The 22763-nt window shown below is 40.3% G+C and overlaps 1 protein-coding gene across 8 annotated transcripts in view; it reads right to left on the bottom strand.

The window, feature by feature from the left end:
• Positions 1 to 1574: 1574 nt before the first annotated feature.
• Positions 1575 to 22763, bottom strand: part of ADAM22 (ADAM metallopeptidase domain 22) — a 139991-nt gene continuing 118802 nt past the window's right edge. For 3 of the 8 annotated variants that reach the window (XM_049798185.1, XM_049798181.1, XM_049798188.1), the window contains 3 exons: positions 20056 to 20166; positions 9918 to 10041; positions 1575 to 8578 (listed from right to left, as the gene is read on the bottom strand). In XM_049798185.1, coding sequence (XP_049654142.1) covers positions 8558 to 8578; positions 9918 to 10041; positions 20056 to 20166 — 256 coding nt within the window. In that variant the 3' untranslated portion in view covers positions 1575 to 8557. Of the gene's footprint in view, positions 8579 to 9917; positions 10042 to 17852; positions 17940 to 20055; positions 20167 to 22763 lie in introns of all 8 variants that reach the window. The other 5 variants (XM_049798187.1, XM_049798186.1, XM_049798189.1 and 2 more) reach the window with 4 other exon arrangements.

Below are 22763 nucleotides of genomic sequence, written 5' to 3' on the forward strand. Positions count from 1 at the left end.
AGTTGGGAAATGGATATGGAGTGCTACAGAAAACATACCTAACATAATGACCAAAGTCTGTAAAGGTTTGTCTGAGTGAAGTAGCCAACATCAGTTCTGCTGCAGTTCAAAACTTTGACAGCTGACGAGGTTAGTAAGAGTATGAAGCAAAGGCTGTTCTTCCTGTAGGGTCTTAATTAGACTACAGTATTCATCCTTACACTGTTAATTTTACCCTAAAAATGATGAGACATCTTTACCAAAATGCTCATTACCCACACAACTTTTCTCTTACACTTTTGCTAAATTGTGTTTCTGGTCTTGTACTGGGTTTGGCTGGGATGAAATTAATTTTCTTTATAGCAGCCCACAGGCTGCTGTGTTTTAGATTTGTGACTAAAATAGCATTGATAACACAGCAGTGTTTTAGCTGTTGCTGAGCAGTCTGTTTCTTATTCTGTGACCACAGCGAGTAGGCTGAGGGTGGGCAAGAGGCTGGGAGGGAATGTGGTGGGGACAGGTGACCTGAATGGACCAAAGGATATTCCATGCCACATAATGTCATGCTCAGCAATAAACCTGGGGTAGGGGTGGGTAAGTCTCTGCAAAGTAGCTGTTGCTTGGGGACTGGTTGGGCATTAGTCTGCTGGTGGGAGGTGGTGAGTGATTGCCTTTGCATGGCTTTCCCCCCCTGCTTTTTTTTCCCTTCATTTATTAAGCTGTTTTGCCTTGGTGTGCAATTTGGTTTTTTGCTTTTCCAATTTCCCACCCACCACAGGCCTGAAACTGCTAAGGAAAGAAAACGTCAGGCAATAATGAATGTAACATTCTTGTAGATAAGCATAACCTATTAAATGATCTGACACCCTGTGGAAGTTCCAAACTCCTGTACAGGTATGAAGTTATAAAATAAATCATGAGAATTATTGATGAAATAATATGTGGGAGTAAAATTGTGCCTATAAAGAAAAGCTTGGCTTGAAAAAATGTGTTTAATTTATTTTGCACAGTTGGGGGCGGGGGGGGGGGGGGGGGGCTGTACTTTTTTAATGAGAGACGTAACAGGTGTCTGGAGCAATGGAAGAAGGGGACCGATAACAAACACTCAGAAAGACTGAAGTCTTTCTCGGTTTATTTCCCTAGGCTGAATTACTATTTTGGCATCAGTCAGCTACTGGGCCGTGAAATGCTGCAAGAACAACAGTGTGAACCAATAGGGTTTTTTTAATGGGTCTTTTAAACACAAAACAGAAAAAAACCTGTCAAACTAATTGCTCCAAAACCAGGAACAAATTCTCACTTACGCAAGAAAGAATTGCTTTTTGTTCTCTGTAAGCTTTTCAAAAATCCATGGTATTCACAGGGACTGACAGGATAAATCATCTTTTATGTTTAGATATAAACTAAGAAACTGGCTAAGGAGTACCTACAGAATTTGCTGTCATCTAGGTAAAAAGAACCACCTGAAACTAATTTAAAACCTGAAACCTATGCTAAAGTTGCTTCCCCATTCAGAGTAGATTCAGTAAGCAATCTGAATATGTAAGTTACCTGCTTTAGAGAAACACAGTTATCTATAAATTGGAATTAAGGGTTTCTCTTTCCCAAAAGGCATGCTGGGAATGATGCTTATATGATACTAAGTAGGGTGATTGCTCTTGACCTTTGTGCAAACAATTGGGCATAGCTTAGAATGTACATCATTTTTCTAGGTTTCCCTCAGACATGCAAACCTAAGGAACAGTAATTTTAGATTTGCCTTGAGAACAGTATTGAAAATATATTGAAACAACATCTGTATTCTATTATTAGCCATTAGCATTTTTTCCCTTGTTTGCAGCATTTTCTTTTTACAGAGACTTATGAAACAGGAAGCGCTAAATGTAAGGACTTCTGAGAACAAAATACAACAGTCTTTGTCATTGAAAGTCACTTTACTGATGTTACAATATGTTAGTAACATTGAAAACCACAGGCATTTGTATTAAATATTCTGATAGAAGTGGATACTGTGATGCTGTTATTAAAAGTGAGCAGGAATTTAGAACCCCAAATTACAATGATTTTATTTTATAAAAAGCAACATTTTGTTTAGCTACATGAAAGCCAGATTCATTCACTTCAACAGCCCAATGCCTGTAATGTTTATGACAAAAATATCACACTCAAAGCTAGAAAGTTGTAAATTGCAATGCTTCATTTTGGTGTTTGTCAAAATCTTAAGTTTCTAGTACATCAGGTATGTTCTTTAAAGGATTTTAACTAGCAAAGACAACAATATGGTATAGATCGGTTGTTTTTGCTAATACTAGCCCAGCCCCTTCAAGTGATTCTCCTTGCCTCTGTAAATGTTTTACCAATAAGGGCTAGTATGAATGAAAAAATAGATAGCCTTTTTTTACAGCAATGCTGAAGATAAACATTAGCACAAAATGAAGCTGGCAGAGCCAATTGGTATATACCACCCCAAAAGCTTTGCTGAAAGAACTGGTCATACTGTAAATAGTGTTTTCTCCAGCGGATTAAAAATTCTGTAATGCTTTGCTATTCTGAAAAAAATATTTTGCATTTATGCAACAATAAAAATAAGTACTGTATTCTATATAAAACATTACCTATTGTAATATATTTTTATCCTTAAGAAAAGAAAAATCAGGTTATATATTCACAGTTTGAATATGTTCTGGACTGTATTTCCAAGCATAAAATATGCGGAGTCTCTACACAGGCAGTGAGCAGGAGTCCTTGTACCAATAATCAAAATAAATCAGCATTTACTGTTATACAGAGCCTTATGATATTGCATGATTAGCTGCTAGCACCACTATACTTACAAGGTCGGTCAGGCCTATATACAGAATTTCTAATGTGGTTGTAAAAATAGACTCTCCATGCTAAAGTTAGAATATATAAGGTCTTAAGGCCTCATGTTAAGATTTTTTTTAACCAAAACTTTTTTTTATTCAGAGGAATACAGAATTAAAAAAAATTAGCTTGTTGCTTTAACATTTTATGCTCTAGTAATTAAAAATAGTGTAAGACACCTGTACTTCTCCCTTAGAGAATATGTTTCTTTTTAAGTGCTCTGCGCTTATTTTCCCCTATCTTCCTCATCTCATTCTGAGCTATATTGCAATTACAGTCTGTCTACGTAGCAGAAGTTTTTAAACAGTTTAAAGCTGGCTTAGCTAATGTGATTTTGAAACTGGTGTAGATTGGATTTTAGAGAACTAAACCCACCAGACCTGGCTAAGTGAGCCAATTTTGAAGTCGGGTACAAAGTTTCTCAAGTGTGAGCAAACAACCACATTTCTGTGTTCTGAACGTATTTTTACTGCTTGTTTTTGTTACTTGGCTGAGATAACATATTAATGTTGACTGTTGTAGTGCTTTTCCAAATAGTTGCAGAAAACTTGGGGAATGACAAGATACCACCTGCTGGGTGTATGAGCTACTGTTTCCAAAGCTTTAGTTTACATCAGCATCCATACTTGAGGCACCAGAAATATTTTCGTAAGCCAACTTGGAAAATACTCGGGTCAAAGGAGTTTTTTAGTGTAGATGATAGGAGGTATTACTTCATTTCCTGTTGAAATCACACTTAAGAGTCCTATCTGTATTGCAACTATGCCTACATACGCAGTTTCACCATTTCCTTTTTTCCTGCTCTATTAGAATAACAGTTATGTGCACACAGGAATGTTACCCCACCATGCAGTCATGGGATGACAAGCTGTACATATGTGTGCAGTTTATTCCTATCTGTCTTCAGGAAATCTGATCAAAGTTAAATCCCATATTGCTGATGTCTCATATGGTTTGGAAGCCACGCAAATAGTGGGTCATCAGCTCAGCTGTCTGATGGATTATCCATTCTGGACAAAAAACTGGCTTCAGAGAAGACCAAAATGCTCAGGCTCTTTAAAAATGAGGTAAATAACCTCACACTGTGGTTGATAACAGTGGCCCAAACAGTCTGCTAATGATACAGATAGATACTCAGATAACTTAGAGAAAGAAATGGATGATCTTCAGACTTGCAGCAAGAGAAATAGGACACAGCACAACTTCTAGGTTCACTGACTTGGCCTTCAACAATGCGAAAGGGTGAGAAAGACACAGGATGACTGAACCGCCAAATGGTTTTACCAGTGCAAATCACACATGAGACATGAGGCTCCATGGCCTACACTGTAGCAAGAGCAAAAGATGTGTTAACAGCACTGGAAAGACCTTATCCAGGCCACTGTGGAAAAGTGACAAACTTAGCAGCTTTTTGATCTTGGCCAACTAACACAAGAGGTTCTTACTGGATGTAATTATCATTCACAGAAATGCTTTTCAGTAGGAGCAGAAAGGGGATGGAAGAGAAGAGAACAGGAGCTTGCTGAGTTTTACACTGGAGTGTGATAATTTTGCTTAGGATGGCTGGGTGTGGGATTCAATGACAGGGCAAGTCCTAAGAGCCAGCTTGTTATCCTGTAGGATTATGGAGTCTCATCATTCTTTCACATTACACCCTATCCTGTTCATTAATGGATTCATTAACGAAATGACTGCAAATTTGGTCAGAATTTGTAGTACATGCATGCCTGTAACAGTGTATGTACCTATCCTTCGCTCTGGTTTTGAAAATGATTGTCACATTGGTGTTCACAAGACCACTCAGTTCATTTAAAACCAGGAACAGGGATTCAGGTAAGAGGACTTCAGTACACTAGCTACTGACACAATTTCTTTTTTATTTTAATTCAGGCTATAGCTCAAAGGTCCGTTCGTTCATTAGCACAATCAAAATTACCTAATAAGTGCATCAGTTTAGCAGGTTCAGCATCTCATAAATCAGGAACTCTTAAATCATTTGGAAGTAGCTATCTTCAAAGTCAAGTCACACTTCAAATGGGTAACTGGCAATTAGTGACTTAAGTTCACAACTGAAGCAAAGATAGGCTGTATAAAAATTAACAACCTCCTTAAAACTCTGATTTAAATATAACAAAACTGTATGTAAATTATCAATCACAACCATTTCTGGTATATTGCCTGAGTATATTCACCAAAAGTCTATAGTATGGATTACTGAAGTTCGTAACTCAACAAATCCAGAATTAGCAGGTAAATTTTTACTTTTTAAACTGTGGCATCATTGTGCAGCGCTATTATTTGGATACGATCTCTATTTTCCAGTCTCCATCAGTCATATTAATTTTATTTTGAATCATAGAAGATTCTTCTCCCACATTGAAATATATAACACTAACTTAAGTATAGCTCATCCTGCAGGTCCTATGCTAATATGGACAATTACTTCTATTTGAGAAGAACTGATAACCTCCCCACTTCAATAGGCATCTACAGCATAGCTAGAAATAACTAGTTCATTTATTAAAAGTAAAAAGAAAAACAAAAGCATGAGTCTCAATGAGTCAAAATGACTGAGCTATCTTACTGACAATACAAGTACTTATTTTAGACTGGATGAGGTATTACGCGGCAATTTATATTGCTATTGCCAGTGTAACTAACTGCAGTGGATAAAAATGTTTGCAATCTTCAAGGTTATTAATCTGGCAGCTTTCCAACACACTACATTTTAAAAGTAGGAACCCACAGAATGTGAGAGAAACAACTTCTCTCTTTGACCTGCATTGGCTTTGGAGGCTCACACAGCCCTGCCAGTTCAGGTTTTGTGCAACGACAAGGTCTCCAAGTTACCAACCCAATGCAAAGTTCCCTGCAGAAGAATTTTGCAAAGACCCAAGTCCTGTGATGTTCTCACTCTAGGCCATCAAAGCGGAAGTCAATATTTATTTAACTTAAACTTAGTGCTCATAACTAGACTTCCAGTCACTACATATGTCCAAACATGAAAGTGTCTGTTAGACTACACACATGTATCATCATATGCTACAAATGAATTATACCAAAACAAGAGAGAAGCTAAAAGTACATATTACATTGAAAATTCATCAGGAGAGCCATTTGTTAGCAAAACAAAAAGCTATGAACATTACACAAAGAGCCAGTATGGTATATGCAGTTCTGTCTGCCAAATCTTGGTGCTTCTTGATAAGGCAAATGGAAAGGGAAGAGTAAACAGTGGTAAACATAAAATATGCACAGAAATCTAATAGGATTATTCAGAATTACATGCCAGTTTGTATCCAAACGAAATACCATAAAAGGCACATGATGAACAGGCCAGTTACTAAAGACAAGGTACTAGTATGGGAGGGAAAAACAGCTTCCAGGCGACAGAGTAACACAGCGGCTATCAGGTTAGCATAATGTCCTAATGTGGTTGAACTCCTTGAGGGTCCTGCTCAAAGTCCAGTGAAATCAATAGAAGACATACTGATTTCAAGTGATTATGGCTCAGACCCTAATTTCATGAGCTACACCCTGCCAACTATCTTTCATCCAGTTACCTACACTCAAAGTAAATCTTTGCAAAAAATATTCTTCAGTTCTGATGGACATTAACTCCTCACAAAAGTGCAGAATCTTTTCCTAAAGCACTTACAAGTGACTGGCTCCTTCCAGCTGGTCTGTCTGCGTGCACTAGTGCTCACTCATATTTGTCTTTTTCCAAAATACTTACCAGAACCTGTCCACTGTGAAGGAAAATCATTTGAACACCAAGGCCAGTATTTTGTCATAATCCAACATACAGCCTAATCATAAAATATAGTGCTTCTAAAAATCTTGCATACTTTACAGTTGCTGACATCTTTAAACATTTCTTAATTTAATCTTACATATATCTGACTTTATCGAGAGACTTAAAAGTTAAAAAAATATATTAAAAGGCTGCAAGTGTTGGGTTCACTTATTAAAGGAAACGCATGAAAGAGGTAGAAGATTCAGAAACACCGTAGATGCTCCCATTACAATAGTATCTAATTGATCATACAGCTGTAGGGCAAGGTATTCAACTGCACCACACAGAATCAGGTGTTTTATTCTGCAATGGTACCACCTGAAGCTAAGAATTAGTCAATTTTGGAAAGCTGGAGAATTATAAACTGATTTAATATGGTCCAGTTTCTTACTGACTGAAAATTCCTAATCAAAAGACATTTGTTTTACAACAACCTTTAGAAGTCTCACGTGTTAGAGAACTAACCATCCACTTATACACAAGATTAACATCTCCATGGTAAAAGATTTGTTCCCCCACACCCTGCTTTTTTAGGCTAAACTCACTTGTACTCAGTTTAATGCCTCAAAAAATTGCCAAGGGGCCTTCAGGGGCAGCAAGCATAGCGTTCAAGCGCACGGTAAAGGCGATTCCAGTAACAGAAATTAAAAGACAGCAATGAAACTGGCCACTTGCCCAGCAATGTTATTATCTAGTGCAGTGAAATCGTTATGCTTCTCATAAGCTATGCCTTGCCATCTAAAACAGTGTCTGAAATGCTCTATCAAAAATACACAGCAACTCTCACCAGGAGGACTTCACATCACCACATCCTGAATGGACTACTTAGAAGTATTCCCAAATGTCCAGTAAGTTTGAACTGCGTATTACTCAAAGACTCTGTTGTCTGCCAAATCATTCTTGATTACAGCTGTGAGAGGATACACTGGTCATCTCACTGAACAACGTATTTTGGCTGGTTCCTCTTACAATGATTTAAGACAAAGTGCTGCTGTACTGGTTTCTGCAGTCTACCATACAACTGAGATTGTCAAGACAGTATAAGATACTGAAAAGATAGTACAGATTTTGGTCAAACACCAGTTTCCGAGAGACACGGTTTTACAGTACTGTACTTTCTGTATTTCCAAAGTTGTCTGCTCGTAATATTAGAAAATTTGAAGTGTGATGATGTTAGTCATGACTGTTTCTTTTGGCATTTGGCAAAATACACTTATGTATAACAGCTATTTTTGACATTATCAAATGTTTACATATATACAACCTGTATACTGAGATTATAAACACATAAGGTAAAAAAAAAAAAAAAGATATAATCCTTGTTTGCTTGACATTTGTGTCAAATAGTTGCCTTTCAAAGCTTGAAATCCTGTCACAAAAAAATCCTATATTTCTTACTCCTGCATGCTAATTTCTACTACAGTATGTCGTTTATCCCTTACATGTGGAAAGTAAAGAACACAAGGTTCATGCATACAGCGTACAAGTTTACATCAGCTGGGCTCTCCAGGAGGTGTGTTCCCAGTTCCACTCTGGTCTGACTCAGGACTGCATTAAACCAGAGAAAAACCTTTTTTATGCGGGACTGGCAAATGGACTGCAGTTGGGATTCTAGGTAAGTTTATCTGTCATCATGCGGAATAGCCTTGTCACATCCGGGCTAATTATCCCCTGTTAATTGTTATGATTTCGGTTGTTCATCAAATCCATAAAATACTAGTCAACAAAAAAGAAAGAAAAAAGAGACTGCTTTTTTTCCCTTCCAGGTGAAAGGAGGTTCTCACTGTGATCATGGGCATCTCTGTTGAGCTTTCAAATTGTCTGAAGAGCAGATGAATGTGCAATGACTCAGTGACGCTGAGTTTCTATAAAATTCGAAGTAAACAGTTCTGATGTCACCCCAGGAAAACAGTGCAGCTAAATGGACGTCTCCCATAGCTGGAGAGGGGGAAAAGGAACACAAACACAAACTGAACACCAAGATAGAACAGGCTGTTACCCAAACAGTGTGAGGAGCTTGTTTGGGGAACTGCATCTACATCACTCGAGTCACCAAGGCTATGCTCTTGGTCTCCTCCCAGCCTCTGGTGGGTATCTGTTCAGACCACAAAGTCAGCAGTCTCAAGCATTTCAGCATGACCTGCAGTCGGCATAGTAAACGTCCACAGCTGGGAGTGTGGAGAGTTTGAAGGAAAAATGTCAGTGTAGCATCAACTTTGTGTTAGACAGCTTTTACCTTATAGCTCCACTAACGTTAGTGTAATTTCCCAGTCTCTTCTGCCTGACTCTGCTCAGAGCAGCATGTATTTCTGCCATGGGTTTGAGCTAGTGCCGAGGCAGCTCCAGGGCTGAGAAACATCAATGCAGCCCTTGCCCCAAGCTGCTCTGCTCCATATGCACGTGGGAGACCCTGTGCTGCCCCTCACAAGGCTTTCTGCCCCAAGCAGGACATGGGGGTGGCAGCACGCAGGGCGTCTCAGCAGCACTCCACTCCCTTTTTTTCTTGGAAAAAAAGAACAGAGAGCAGAGATGGGAATCTCATCTGTGTCAGGAACATGAACTAAAGCTGCCACCAGTAAAACTCCTAAAGTACATTTCAGAGGTTTTTTTGCTTATTCAAGTATCTGCTATGTCTGAATTGATACAAAGGGAGCAACAGCTAGCGTTGCCTTTTGGCAGCAGCTGGAAATCTCTCCCTGCAGAGCAGCATCACCATCTACAGCACGTTCCAGTGGTTCCTGCCCACCTTGGGGGGGGCAAGGTGGGCTCAGGGCACGAGACAGCAAAGTCCCTCCAGGTCTGCAAGGGCTTGATACAAGCCCTCCACATTCTCCTTAACTGCAATATAGTTACCCTTCCGCAGAGCTGGAAAGCAGCTGCCCCCCAGCCTGAATCAGAGCTGCTGGCAGTGTCAGCCCCCTGCAAGGGGTAAGGGAGGAGAGCCAGATGCACCGCCAGCTCCAGGGCTGCCCGTCCTCCGCAGCCCAAAGGCTGCCTCAGGCACGCTCCCAGCTTGAAGTAAGACAACCAGTGAAATCTGGGCTTTGGGGCCGGTTTAAGAGCAACCTGAACGGATATCTGTAAACACGGCCACCGAGGCTGCACTAATCACTGCCAGAGGCTTGGCCTTCGGCAGCTTCTGGAGTTAAGGGTACGAAGGAAATGCCACTGCTGCTCTCGCTGTTAGTCAAAGATGCTGATCTGCCACACTCTCCTTTCAAAAAACTACCAGTAAATCAAGTCACTGATGAAATGCACAGAGAAGAAGGACACATACCCTGGCACTTTGCCTGTTGGCTTTTTTCTCTTCGTCAGGAAGCGGTGGCATCGGGTAAGGGTATTTTCTGCTGGAAGCAATAGATCCAGTGGACGAAGATGGAGACTTTGCAGGAGACAGTGTCCTGAGATGTTGAAACACACAAAATAAATGTGATGTTTTCAGGTCCTAGCACTGCAACAGCAACTGCCATTACTCTGAAGCTTGGTTCAGAACCAAGTATATAGTTTATTATTAGCTCAGTATCAGGGGGATAAAGTTGTTTGATCAGTAGTCTAATAATTTCATGATACGAATAAAGGTATTTATAGCTTTCAGGAACACTGGAAGAAAAAAAGAAAATTTCCTACTTCTTATTAGAATTGTAATGCATAACAAAAATTATTTCTTAAACTGTTTTATATGGTACTGTAATTAATCATTATGAAATTAACAACCAAATCTGCAATTGAATAAATACAGATCTAAAAGATAGACATAGCATTATGAAGCCTAAATAGAAACAGTGATTGTATAAATACAAGCTGAACAATGTCTTCTGCCAGTGACTAAATGGCATTTATCAGTGTCTTTATGCATCTTACACATCTCCTACATTGATACAAACATAGCAAATAAATCTATTCTTTTATAACACATTAATTTACATAAATGCATGCACTTGGAGGCCAAACTGTTAGTTGTGAAGTAACAAAGGCATATACAAAGTGCTAATAACAAATTATTAGACATGCAAGCATCATACAGTGCATATTGTTCCAGCCAAAGAAAGAGTCTGATGAGAATATACAAAAATGGACTGATTAGTCAATGGCAATCAGCATTTCTGTACAAGGTGAGTAGAGTAAGCAGGAGCAAGTAAATGTTTGTATCACATGAAAGGCATTCTTTTCATGTCAATAAGGCAGCAGCACATTATTGACTGAAATTTTATACCCAAGAAAAACTCTTACGCTTCTGTTTTGAGATTCTGCACTTTTCCCACTTGAGAGGTTCCTATCAGGCTCTAAATCTGGGCAGAATAAAAGGGGAAAAAAGCCTCAAAGTAGAAAAATTGAGCTACCCTGGCCTTGTTCTGTTTTGCAGACTGAGGGCATTTTTCAAAGGAGGCCTCCCACTAGCGCAGGCACACCACCCGGACCCTCCCTGAGCACTGCTGCCTACTATCTTCTGAGCTTAGCGCATCCCTGAAGATGGAAGGTTTCCCTCGGTTTCTACAGATAGGTCTTCCAAGGCCCTCAAATGCAGCAGCAGGCTGCGTGTTGTGCAGCTGTAGACCCCAGTGATGAGCACCATCGCTGATACCAAGGAGCCACCCCTGAGAGACCGCCCCACATCCCTGGCTCCAGGATTTGCAGGATCATGTCATTTCATCTAGAGAGGATTACAGACAAGGCAGGGACTCTTTTGCGTCTGGAATTGTTTCGTATCTCTATTACTAAATGAAATTAATTTACCTTTAAATAATTAATCTTTTATTTTGGACTAATATATCATTTTCTTGTGTCTGTAGCTCCCTACAACAGCACACTCTCGTCTCCCATACAAACAATGATTGATGGTAGCCACGAGCAACAAGGTGTCAATGGAAATTATATGGCGAGAGCTCTCCAATCTGGCTTATGATGCTCTAACGCCTCATGCGGTAGCCTCTAAGTTCAGCACTTGAAAGATTTAGGCTGGTACAATTATCCAAACATGGAAGAGCACATCTTCAGCCCATGCACTTTGATCACCCATTAAGATGAACTGGACATATGTGAATGTTTTCAGGAAGAAAATTTCAAACAGCTCCTGCAGTATAAAACAAGCTCTTCCTATGTCCAGCATCACAGATCTGGGCACCAAACTGCACATGCAAGAAAACAGGTTATTTAAAAAAAAAAAAAAAATAATCCAGGGAAAGGTTCTCAACAGTGCCCTGCTGTTCACTACCCATACAAGTCCTCTCACCTCTGCCCACACTTGGACTGATAAGGATCACTAATAAAGTATTAGTGGATGTAGAATGAAAAAAAAAATAAGGAGAAGAGAAAGGAGGGAAGATAAGGAGAGCAGATTTTACCTATTATTAGTAATCCAATTATTCATGAATTTTGCCCCACAGCTGCAGGAGAATTTAAAATGCTCATGTTTGAATTTATATCAATGCACCTAGACATTAGAAGCAAGAAACTGGGGATGTTAGATCAGACTTGGCAAGCCCTATCAGAAAGCTGTTTATATAGGCACCACAGCCAGGAGGTGGCACGCAGAACAAAGGCATCTCCCATCCCTTGTGCTACAACCAGGGGCAACATCACCTCCTGCACACCACAGGCTCTTCCCACGGGTTATTTTAGGCACTGCAAGAGCAGGCCATGGTGAGAGGGAAAGCCATGGCCAACCCACCTGTCCATCAGCCTGCGCAGGTGATCCTGGAAGGAGCAGTAACCCCCCAAGGATGGGGCATCTTGAACGTTTTCCCTGCACAGCATGTCCTCTGACCAGGATCCCTAACTGAGCCTTTAGCCAGGCAGCTTTGCATCATAACTGAAACACAATGCTGCCTTTTCAAATGATTTTGAAGCCCGGACCTCCAGTGTAGCTGCCTACATTTCCTTCTTCTCAAATCCCCTTTGCGTTACCTGCTCAACTACAGTTTGCACCCTAACTGGTGTGCACATCGCTGCTCACTTGCCTTTGCAAATCTACATCGATACATCTAAGATGCAGTTGCACACTTACAGAAATGACCTTGCCCTCCCCTCACAGGGCCTCCCCACTTATTTTTGCTACGGTTACAGGCTGGTTTTTGTGATCTTTAGTGCCATCTACTGTGACTGTGAAAACATATCACTACTAACCGTATGCTCACACATCTTACAATGCGTCTTGTGTGATAAGCGTAGTTGTTTGAGGTGTTTTTTATCACCTTTCAGGTTATGCCCTGCGATTGTGTGTGCTGTGTATCCCAGATTTACATATACTTTAAATGAGAAAGAGCCAGACATGACGTTTCTCATTTACAGGATGGAAGAAAGACAGCATTCAGGGACACTTGCAAGGTAATGCTGGGGTTAAAGGTAGGCAAAACTTTGCAGTTTTGGTCAAGGGTGGGATCCATTTAGCTTTCACTGGGGTTTTAGTTAGCCTGCGAACAAATCCATTAGCTTTCATGCCAAATGTTGCTTCCAGCTGAAATTTATAGAAGAACCTAGCACTGCCTTCTGCCCTGTACACGCCATGACAGAGATTCAGAGGTTTTAGTGCCAACCGCAAATGAAGCCATGCACCTCAGGGCATTGCAAGACTTCTAATTTCTGACCAGAAAGCAAGAGGTACTGGCCATTTTGCACCTGTCTTTCTGTCCTGGAAGCTGAAACTGAGAGTGTGGGGAGACCATGCTGTGATTCACAACAAAACACTGTGGCAGCGGGAGGACATCTGCATGCGCTCTCCTGCAGCCAGGCGCCTGCCTGCTCTGCCTTCTCATCACCTCAACAGGGAGAGTGTTGGCCCACAAGAGACGGTGTGAAATGTGTCACCCGGTCACACAACTAAACATCTTGAGACTTCGTCTTGCATGTCATTTTAGCTGAACTCAAGGCAGGTGGCCCTGACAGATCTGAACTGTTCACAAGCTGTGCTTGATTCTGTTTCGCAGACTAAAATAATTTAATGAAATCCAATTAACATTCAACCCGGTGAAAGTATTTCAAGCCCAAAGGCAGATACTGTCAGCCTAACCCGACCTTTGCTGCTGTGGGTTCAGCTCTTTGTAGGACATCATCAGCCTAAATTATCCTACATTAGGAAATTGGGATCTTCTAAAAACACTGATGTGGCTAAACATTTTAACATTTTAAATGCAATTACTTTTAAAAACCACAAATGTGCTCAAGTTTCCTCAGAAAGTGCAGCGGCAGAGGGGAGGCTCAGCTTATGGGGGGCTGCAGAAGAGGCTAAGGCTGTGGTCTGAGCCATCCGCTTTAAGAACAACAATGGCCCAGAAGCAGGCATTCACACACTTCAATGAATTCTTCTCCCTAACTCTTGAAATGAAATCCTGATCCTACTGACATCAATAGGCATTTTTTTCATTGTCTGCCAACAAGGCCAATATTTTGCTTTGGTTGTAATGGAGAAAACTTTTTTTTTTTTCCCCCTTTAAACACGGCCTAAAGCTGCCTCGGCAAGAGCAGGGAGCTAGTGGCTGGTCACAGCTCTGGCCTCAGCTGGATGCTCACAGAGAAGGCAATGGACCTGGCAAAGCAGCAGAACCAACTCTGGCTAATGATCAGCTGAGGAAGAGCTGAGAAGAAATCGAGGAAGAAGACAGCCAGGACACCAAAGCACATTAAAAATAGGAGGGAAATTATAGCCTGTTGTCTCCTGCCTTCCATGCCCCTTGCCACTGCCCTTCTGACATGGGATGGCCATTCTCCTTCTGGGTATGTGGCTTGGGTCTCCCTCTAAAAAACCTGGGGTTTTTGTAAACTATTTTTCTCTTTAAACAACTCCTACAGAATCTGTTACTGTAAATATTTGCATTAAATCAAATGTAGGCAGCTCAGTGCTTCAGTAGGTGCCTTCCAGTCTTTTTTTGTCTATAATTATCCATAGAAATGCCACATTTGGGGATTCTGACAGTTTATTTTCTGATACCACCATCCTGAGTCTTTTAAGATTCAGTGAGGATTTCGAGTAATCTTAAACTGTATTATGTAAGATCAGTCTGTATGGTAGCCACTGCAATTAGCAGTAACAAAATAAGCAGTAGTATCACACTGGTAAAACAGCACACCTTGCAGCAAAGCTGAAATCAGGGAAAGGTTTCCTGCCTGGGTTTATTGCTTGGGTTACACAGCCATAGCCTGGCATGTAAAATTAAAATCTAGCCTATACTTTGAGCAGGAAAATGAGGTTTTTCTTTACAGATCTCATTTTCTTACTGAAGGAAATCCCACAGCTGGGAGCTTTCAGGCACCAGAGATACCAGCTACTATTATTATTATCATTAACAAAAAGTAATTATATAGAAATACCCATTAGACTTGTAGACTAGAAAAAAATTAATAACTAGGACACCAGGTGACAGAGAGAAATTTTGATTTATATAAATTTTTTTAACCTAATAGAGAAAGTCTTTGTGATACTCAATATTGCTATTTTCTGAAAATCTGCATCATTTGCAGGAACTGTAGGAAGGATTTTTGTCTTTTTTTGTAATTTTACTTTACTCTACCTGCAACAGCAACAGCCATCAACACATTATTCCTAAAACCATAGGGAGACATGCAAAACAGCAGTGTTACTTTCAGGCTGTCTTCAAAAGAAAAGACAAACCAAAGATTAGCAACAAAAATACTATTCAGCTAATTATCTGGCATAAATATCTTATCCTGGGCTATGATTCCTAAAACATAGTATCAGCTGGACAGTCTGACTTCATCCTTTCTGGTTCATCTAACACGGTTTGTTTTGTTTTGTTCGTGAATTACTTCACAGGTTCAAAACCCAGCCATGTGATGTTCAGACACACCATTCCTAGGAACAGTATTTTCCAGTCTGTGACATTTACCAAAACTGCACCTGAGTTTTGGGGAGAAACTGTTCAGTACAACCTCTCATAAACCCATGGCAATTCATCCCAGGAGAAAATTTGATCCTTTGCCTTCCATAATATGCTGGCAGAATACTTCCCCATGGTTACCTCAATTAATTAGGACATATAGGTTTCTAAATTTATTCTAGTTTCTCTCTCATTCCTAAAGCTACTGCTGCAGACAGTCATTAGTAAGCTGCTATGGTGTAAGATTTTTAATTTATGTTTCATCTCTGCTGATATACACCACTTAAAACTCACATGGGGCAGCTTAATCCTCATCTACATGCAAAAAAATTCCTGGTTTATCTCAAATACAATTAGAAACGTCGTGGCTTCAGTTGAAACTGTGCAACAGTTGAAAACCCTCAGGGGTGGGGTACACTCCTATCAATTTAATCTAGTTACTAAATCAAGATATAGAGATATTAAAAGACGAAAACCAAATTAAGAGTATCCACACAGGAATTTAAACCTGTTTAACTAAACCAATTAAAGTAACATATTCTAAACCAGTGTTATCATCATATCCCATCAATATCTTTGTTTATTGTGACCAAAGGGCTTCTGATACAAACACCCTGAAAGACAGCTATGGGGTTAGATTATGGTGAGTGACTGATGGCCTTGCCTGAACAACAAAGGTCCAGAGGGTGTTTTTAGGAAAAGGTTTGCTAATAAAAACACACCTCATTTCTAGTGCGAGCTTGCCTAATTTCACCTTCCAGTGACTTTTGGTCATCATCCATCTCAGCCTGCCTGCTCTGTTAAACTGAACAGCTTGAGGCCCTGCAGTCCCTTCTAACATTTCTCAGGGCTTAAACCTCCCCAGTTCTTGACCATGCTTGTTGAACTGTGAGCACCAGAACTGGATCCTGTATCCCAATGCTAAAACCAACAATGGTAAAACTACTGGACTCATAATACACCATGCCTGAATGTCCAAGCACCACACAGAGACCTGGCTGATACTGGTTGGCAAAATCACAACATTCTCCCATAAGCCTTGGATTCTTGTGTCAGGGATTTTTACTCCTTGTTCAGGACTGAGATCAGGACTGGCAGGCTTAAATTTACCTTATTTGCCCTATTTGTTCATTGGAAAACCTTTCTGAAACTGGCTCTGTGATTTAAGAGTTCTTGAAAGCAAACACAAATGGTTTAAAAAAGTGACAATTTTATGCTCTTTTAAGGCTTTGTGGCATTTTTATTTCTAAAAATGACTAAATTCCCACTCTGCTATTTAATATCTGCCAGTGCTACTATTAGAAAGAAAATGTTTCATTAGCATCTTGTGATTCAACTCCATCATGGTTTTTTCCCAAATACACACCGGACTTATTTAGTGACTGTTTCTGCCCTTTTGCACTATTATTAGGTCTACTAATGTAGCAAAATTACAGTTAAGATTCTGTTTACTCGTTCTTACCATCCTTCACTGTTTTGGCTAAAGATTTTGCTTTGTGTTCTTTTTCTTTTTGTTTCCATAATTCTTGTTTCAGCTTCATTTTTGATATGTCAACTTACAGCTTCATCAATTTCTTTTATGTTTTATATTATTTGTCATAAATTGTCTTCCATTCTCTCCTATGCTAGCTGATTTTTTCAGCTGATGCAAACTTTTCTCAGCTGTGGGATTGTGTCTTTCGGGAATCCACTAAAATGTTCTCGGACTCCTGATTCGTGTACAACAGGGAGGCCAGCCTCATGCATGCTTCTTCCTTTAACTTGGAATACATCAAATAATACACACCTTCCCCTCTCAAAAACAAGTGATATTTCGGTTGAACCCTACACTCACTTGTAACAGATTCATTAGTGGTTTGATAAATAGAGCACAGAGTATATTCTCATACATTTATTTTTCCAATTACAATATATTAATTATTTCATTGTATGCTGAGGGTAAAATACTGCTACTTTTTTTTTTTCATGTAAATTTTAGTATGCACTATATAAGACAGTGGGTAGAGTCAATGTGTTATGAAACTACTTGCTTCAGTAAATTACATTCTATTTAAGTTAATACTACTTTATTAGTGATAAATATGTCTCATGCCCATAAAACACTACTTGGCATAAAATGATGAGAAAGCTACTACAAGCTATAGATGATGGTGGGAATGCATGCACTACACACACCCTTTTCAATGGCTTCATTAAAACATTCAGAAAAAGAATTGTAAATTGCACATGAAGCCAAAAACAGACATCAAAATGCAGCAAAAGAAGAGGGGCCCTTTGCACCTACAGAAACTTGTATTGATTTATACAAGGTAGGAGTCCCAAGATATTTGTATATGCTGGAACAGCTCTTAAATATTATATAGAATTAATTTACAAAATACCTAAAGTATGGTCCTTCAGTGTTTTTATTCACATCTTCTACCCACTTAGCTACATTATATTCTCTTTTGAACCATGGGTTTAAATACCTGCAGAAAGCAATGGAAGGAACAGAGAAAGCAGAAGAACAAGAATAGAAAATCTGAGAACACACAGCACAAGCTTAGCAAGGATGTCTTCATCCCCAAAATGCAAGTGACTATGGCAAATAAATCAGTATGGATGTTGGGTGAGGACTAGGCAACGTGTACAACTGCATGAAAAAATCTGACCTACAAGAAGACTCATATGTTTGATTAACCTGGAAACTCTTTGGGATACATCATTCATTTAATGTCTTAAGGGTAAAATTCACTCCCATGCAGAGGGCCAGCATTAAGCTTATTGTCTGAACTCCTCTCATGATCTCAGAATAAGGATGAAGGGGCATTTTGGCTCCAATCCTGCAGTTTGCTTGTTGAAGACATATGTTTTCACACAGCTAGAATAAATTGCAAGATAATAGCCTAATGAGCACAGAAACTTGGGCTTGGCCCTTTCTACAGGAATGAATTTCAGCCTCAGTGTGTTAAAAGGCTTGAATTGTTTGCCACTACAGTGGCACTTTTTACACTTATGTGCAAATAACTCTCTGATTTTGAGATGATCATTTAATTTGTAGGACCACAAGAAGCTTTAATGGAGGTGGGCTGCAGAGTTATCTCACATTTTACAGAAGCAATCTTGATACCAAACCCACACTTTTTAGGAAAAAAGTCTGAGCTGCACACTCATATTAGCTACATGAAAACTCTGAAATAAAAACAGTGTTGAATTATCTGACAGTAATATTACCAGGAAAGAAGAAATTTTTCTGTAACTGGTTTCTCTTAGCCCCCAATAACAAGGTTAGTGAATTGCTCCCCCTCTGTCATGTTAAGAAAAAAGGGCAATGTAGAAACAGGAGTCTGCCTGGTCCAATTTAAAGTCTGTTCTTGTTGTATAAGAATGGCAACAGTTTAACGATTATTTGTGATCACCACCTTTATATAATAGAGACTAGCACACTCTGAAATAGGAAACAAATTGTAACCAAGGAAAAAGGGAAAGAAAATTCCTCTTTAAGTTATTTTCAATATTTCTGGGCCAGTTCTCGCCACCCTTGTTAATAAGTGACTCCAATGACCTCACACATGGGAAGAGGCCTCACAAGGGATTGCTCAGATGAGTAAAGGTTGGGCCAGATCATGTCATTCAACCCCCACCATATTTCAAACCACGTTGACGACAAAAGCAGCAGCACTTTTTCGACTTCTTTTGCTCCTTTTTTGCTCTGGAACTTCTCCTCCCCGCCCCGCACAAGCACAGCCACAGCTCTCAGAAAGTACTCGCCCTCAGCCACAAGTGCTTCTAAGTAGCTTCCTCAGCTCGCTTATTTATCAGGAATCGGGAGTGCTTTATGCTTTCCAGCTTGGGCTCTTAGAGAAAGAAAACATCAAAGGTGGTAGCGCAGCAACAGATGAACTGCAAGTGAAGCAACAGGCTGACGCCAGCATTATCAGGAACTAATAAACTTCTGCTTTAGCTTTAATTGTAGGTGCACTACACATTTTCTTGTACTCGATGCAGTAGTTTTGACTTGCTTTTTTTCATTTGAAAGTGTCTTTTGGTAACCATGAAACACTCCCAATCTGGCTTCCTGTATTGGAAAACAAAGTGTAAGGTGGTATCAAAGCATGCAGTTGTTGCACAACCGTGTTGCAGGGTTTCCTGGGTCTGGTTGTACTACAGACCGTCGTTCACCACCTCAATTCATCTGTTACAGAAAGGTTAAACTTGAGTTACTGCAGACCATTATGTGATACCATTAGAAAGCTCTCAGGCTGATCTTCCTGGCCACATGTTCATTAGTGATGGCCAGGATCTGCATTTTCTTTCACTGAGAAATTCCGCTTTAAAACACAGGTATCCTTACACGTAAGCCTACAGCTAGACCAACAGCTCGATTTGGCTTGTAGCGCAACATGCAACAAGGCAAAAGACCTGGGCTCAAGAGGACTTGTACTCCTCAGGCTGGCGAGGAGGAAGGTTAGCTAGCGCTGCATCAGCAGGAGCACCTCCAAGCAATCACAGTGTTTTGCCACAGTGAAACTATTGTATACTGAGGGAAAGGACTTTTCACGGGATAAAATGGCAGCCCAGAATGCAGGGGCAGGTGAGACTGACCTGTGATCCCGACTCCCTGTTTGGGGGTGGTCAGAACCCCCTGGGCTTATGCCTTGGGCCGGGATTTGGTGGGCGAGAGAAAGCCCAGGCTCAGATGCATGGGTTACCCTGCTGCAAAAAGACAATATATAATAGAAAGTCTAAGCCAAAGATGTTTGTATCAGTTATAACAATGAGGACGACAAACGCTTATAGGAAAAGCAGTGCAAATTAACAAAGGTCAGAATTGCTATTTGGCAAAACGCATGTTCCCTGGAACTTGTTTTAACACAAGCTCCCAATTAAAGTGTCAGCTTATTCAGAAAATTCTTATTATCATTCCTGTATAACTCTAATTGATTTTAATAGAAAACTTGTTTTATCAGGCCATTTCATCAACCGTGTTTCTGAAAAAGCCACAGAAATATTTGACTTCTTGGCATACCTTCCATGTGAACTGAACCATCTACCTTTAGTAAAGAACACAAATTTTGTTTTAAAACATCTAGAAACAATTAAAAACAACCCAAAAGAGCTTTAGCAGTCTCCATAGAACTATACCCTTAGCAGAAGCCTTGTTCATGTATCTGTTAGGTACAAGGGGTCACACAAAGGCACGAGCAGTAGATTTTTCAGGAACTGCCCAGTGTGCTTGCAACCCTCCTGTCAGTGCTGCTCATGAGGGCTGCAGAGCTCAAACCTTGCTCAGTACTTCAGAAATTTTGTTTAAATGATTCATGGCATGAGTCTCTATCTAGTTCTTGGCTGTATACAAAAAAACCCCTGTGCATAATATGTGCGGCTACTGCAGACTTACACATACGTCAGATACTTTTGTAGGGAACTGTATTAGTGCACACCTGCTTAAAAAAAAAATTGAATTCAGCACCCAATGAGCCCAATTTTCTAGTGGTTAACTACACTGTCTCTACTACTAACAGGTAACAGTGTTACCCCTTTTCTTCCATCTCAACAAGGATGCTTTATTGGACTCCCAGGGGCCACAACGGTGGATTTTCCAAATGCTGTCCACTGTTTCAGAACAGATTTAAATATTATTCTATATTTCCCAGGGAACGTAAGAAGGTAGATCTGTCTGGGAAAAGCCTCCATGTATTCTGAGGCATCCTCAAAGCAGCCGGTGTTGCTTTTTGTTTTCCTAAATGAGTAAATGCTGGCCACAGTTAGATCATTCTCAGTCAATTTTCTCTGCTCACAAAGGAAGTTATCTCTCTGACCAGAGTCACTGTGCACCCTCGGTAATTCTTTCCATTCCCCACCAAATCGACACAGCACGTGGATCATTCAGTGGGAGCTGTCTCTCCAAGGGGTGACAGGCTTGCCAAAGGAGTTAAGTCCAGGATATGGACCCAGGATATGTGGTCCCATGCAGTCCAGGATAGACCCCATCAGGAGAAAGAGCATTTTCCTGCCTGGCAGGTCTCTCTCAGGAACACACGTGCTGTGCTTCGTCCCTAACAGGCTGTGCACAGCCCTTGGGAAGTAGAAGCCTCCTCCCTCTAGCACCAGGGCCGCTGCTGGGTTGAGAGACTGTAATAAGCAGCAAGAAGGAAAGCAGGGAATTAGGTGGAAATTCAGGGGCACCTTTAAAAGAGAAAGAAATTTAGAGGGAAAAAGATTTCCAACTCATACTCTCTCTGTCTACCCACTTATTTAGTGCTCCAAAGTTCTCAGTGAAAATGTGTAATATACCAGCTGAACAGCACAGAGGAAAAAAATACGCCCACCAGCATATTTACTGAAAGCAATACTCTTTCCATGCGGTTACATTCACTCTAGGCTAAAAAGAGCTGATCTGGTTTCATTCTTTATGGACCAATTCAGCCCCAGTGTACACCTCTGCTGAATGATAGAATAATGGTATCATTAATTTAAACTTTTTTTTTCTTTTTTTAACAAATTTTAAGAAATACAATTGGAAAATGACAGAAAGCACAGGACAAATTTCTAAAGAAGAATGTGCAATCTCATTTGTATTCTTGGCAGTTTGGTCAGACCAATTTTGCTTTTATCAAACTGTCTCATGCAAAGAGAAAAGAAAACAAGCAAAATAACATTTCAGTAAGAGTTTATCAGCACAAAGCCCAAGAGCTCAGGGGCATTTGGCAGATAAACTCCTTCAAAGGATCTAGGGCTAAAATTTCTGCTTCCATGTTGCCATTTTGACCATGCAATGTTAAAATTGCAATGTGCATCAAACTATTATTTCTGTAATTTGTAACAGAGGGCCTTCTCTATGAACCTTTCGGAGCCTACTCACCTCAAGACAGTGCACTGCAGATGGAAGAAAAGTTTCAGAACAAACTCAAAATGCCCAAACTGAAGAAAGCAGGGCCCAGAGAGGACTTAGCATTATTGTTTCCAGCATGGTTGGTATCAAGCCCATTTGCTCATAGAGGTGTAAAGTTTGTACTAATGATAGGGGGAAAGGGCACTGCCATCGCCACCATGGTCAAAGAAGGGGCCGTTCCCGTGTGGCGTAAGTGCTATAAGAGCAGGCCAGTACTTGAGAAGCCCAGAGATTATGTTTCCAGCCACTCACCATTCACAAAAGCAGCCTGAACCAGCAGGCTTAAGTACATAAGGAAGGCTCTTTCCCTATGGGGAGCACTGCACACATGGGCTCTTCAGTAAATGTAACCAATAAATTATAAGAAAGCAACTCTAAGCCATACTAGAAGGGTCTGGGGGTCAGTCGCTTGGTAAGG

The sequence above is a fragment of the Accipiter gentilis genome, chromosome 4 (genome assembly GCF_929443795.1).
Source record: "Accipiter gentilis chromosome 4, bAccGen1.1, whole genome shotgun sequence".
In the NCBI taxonomy this organism is placed as follows: domain Eukaryota; kingdom Metazoa; phylum Chordata; class Aves; order Accipitriformes; family Accipitridae; genus Astur; species Astur gentilis.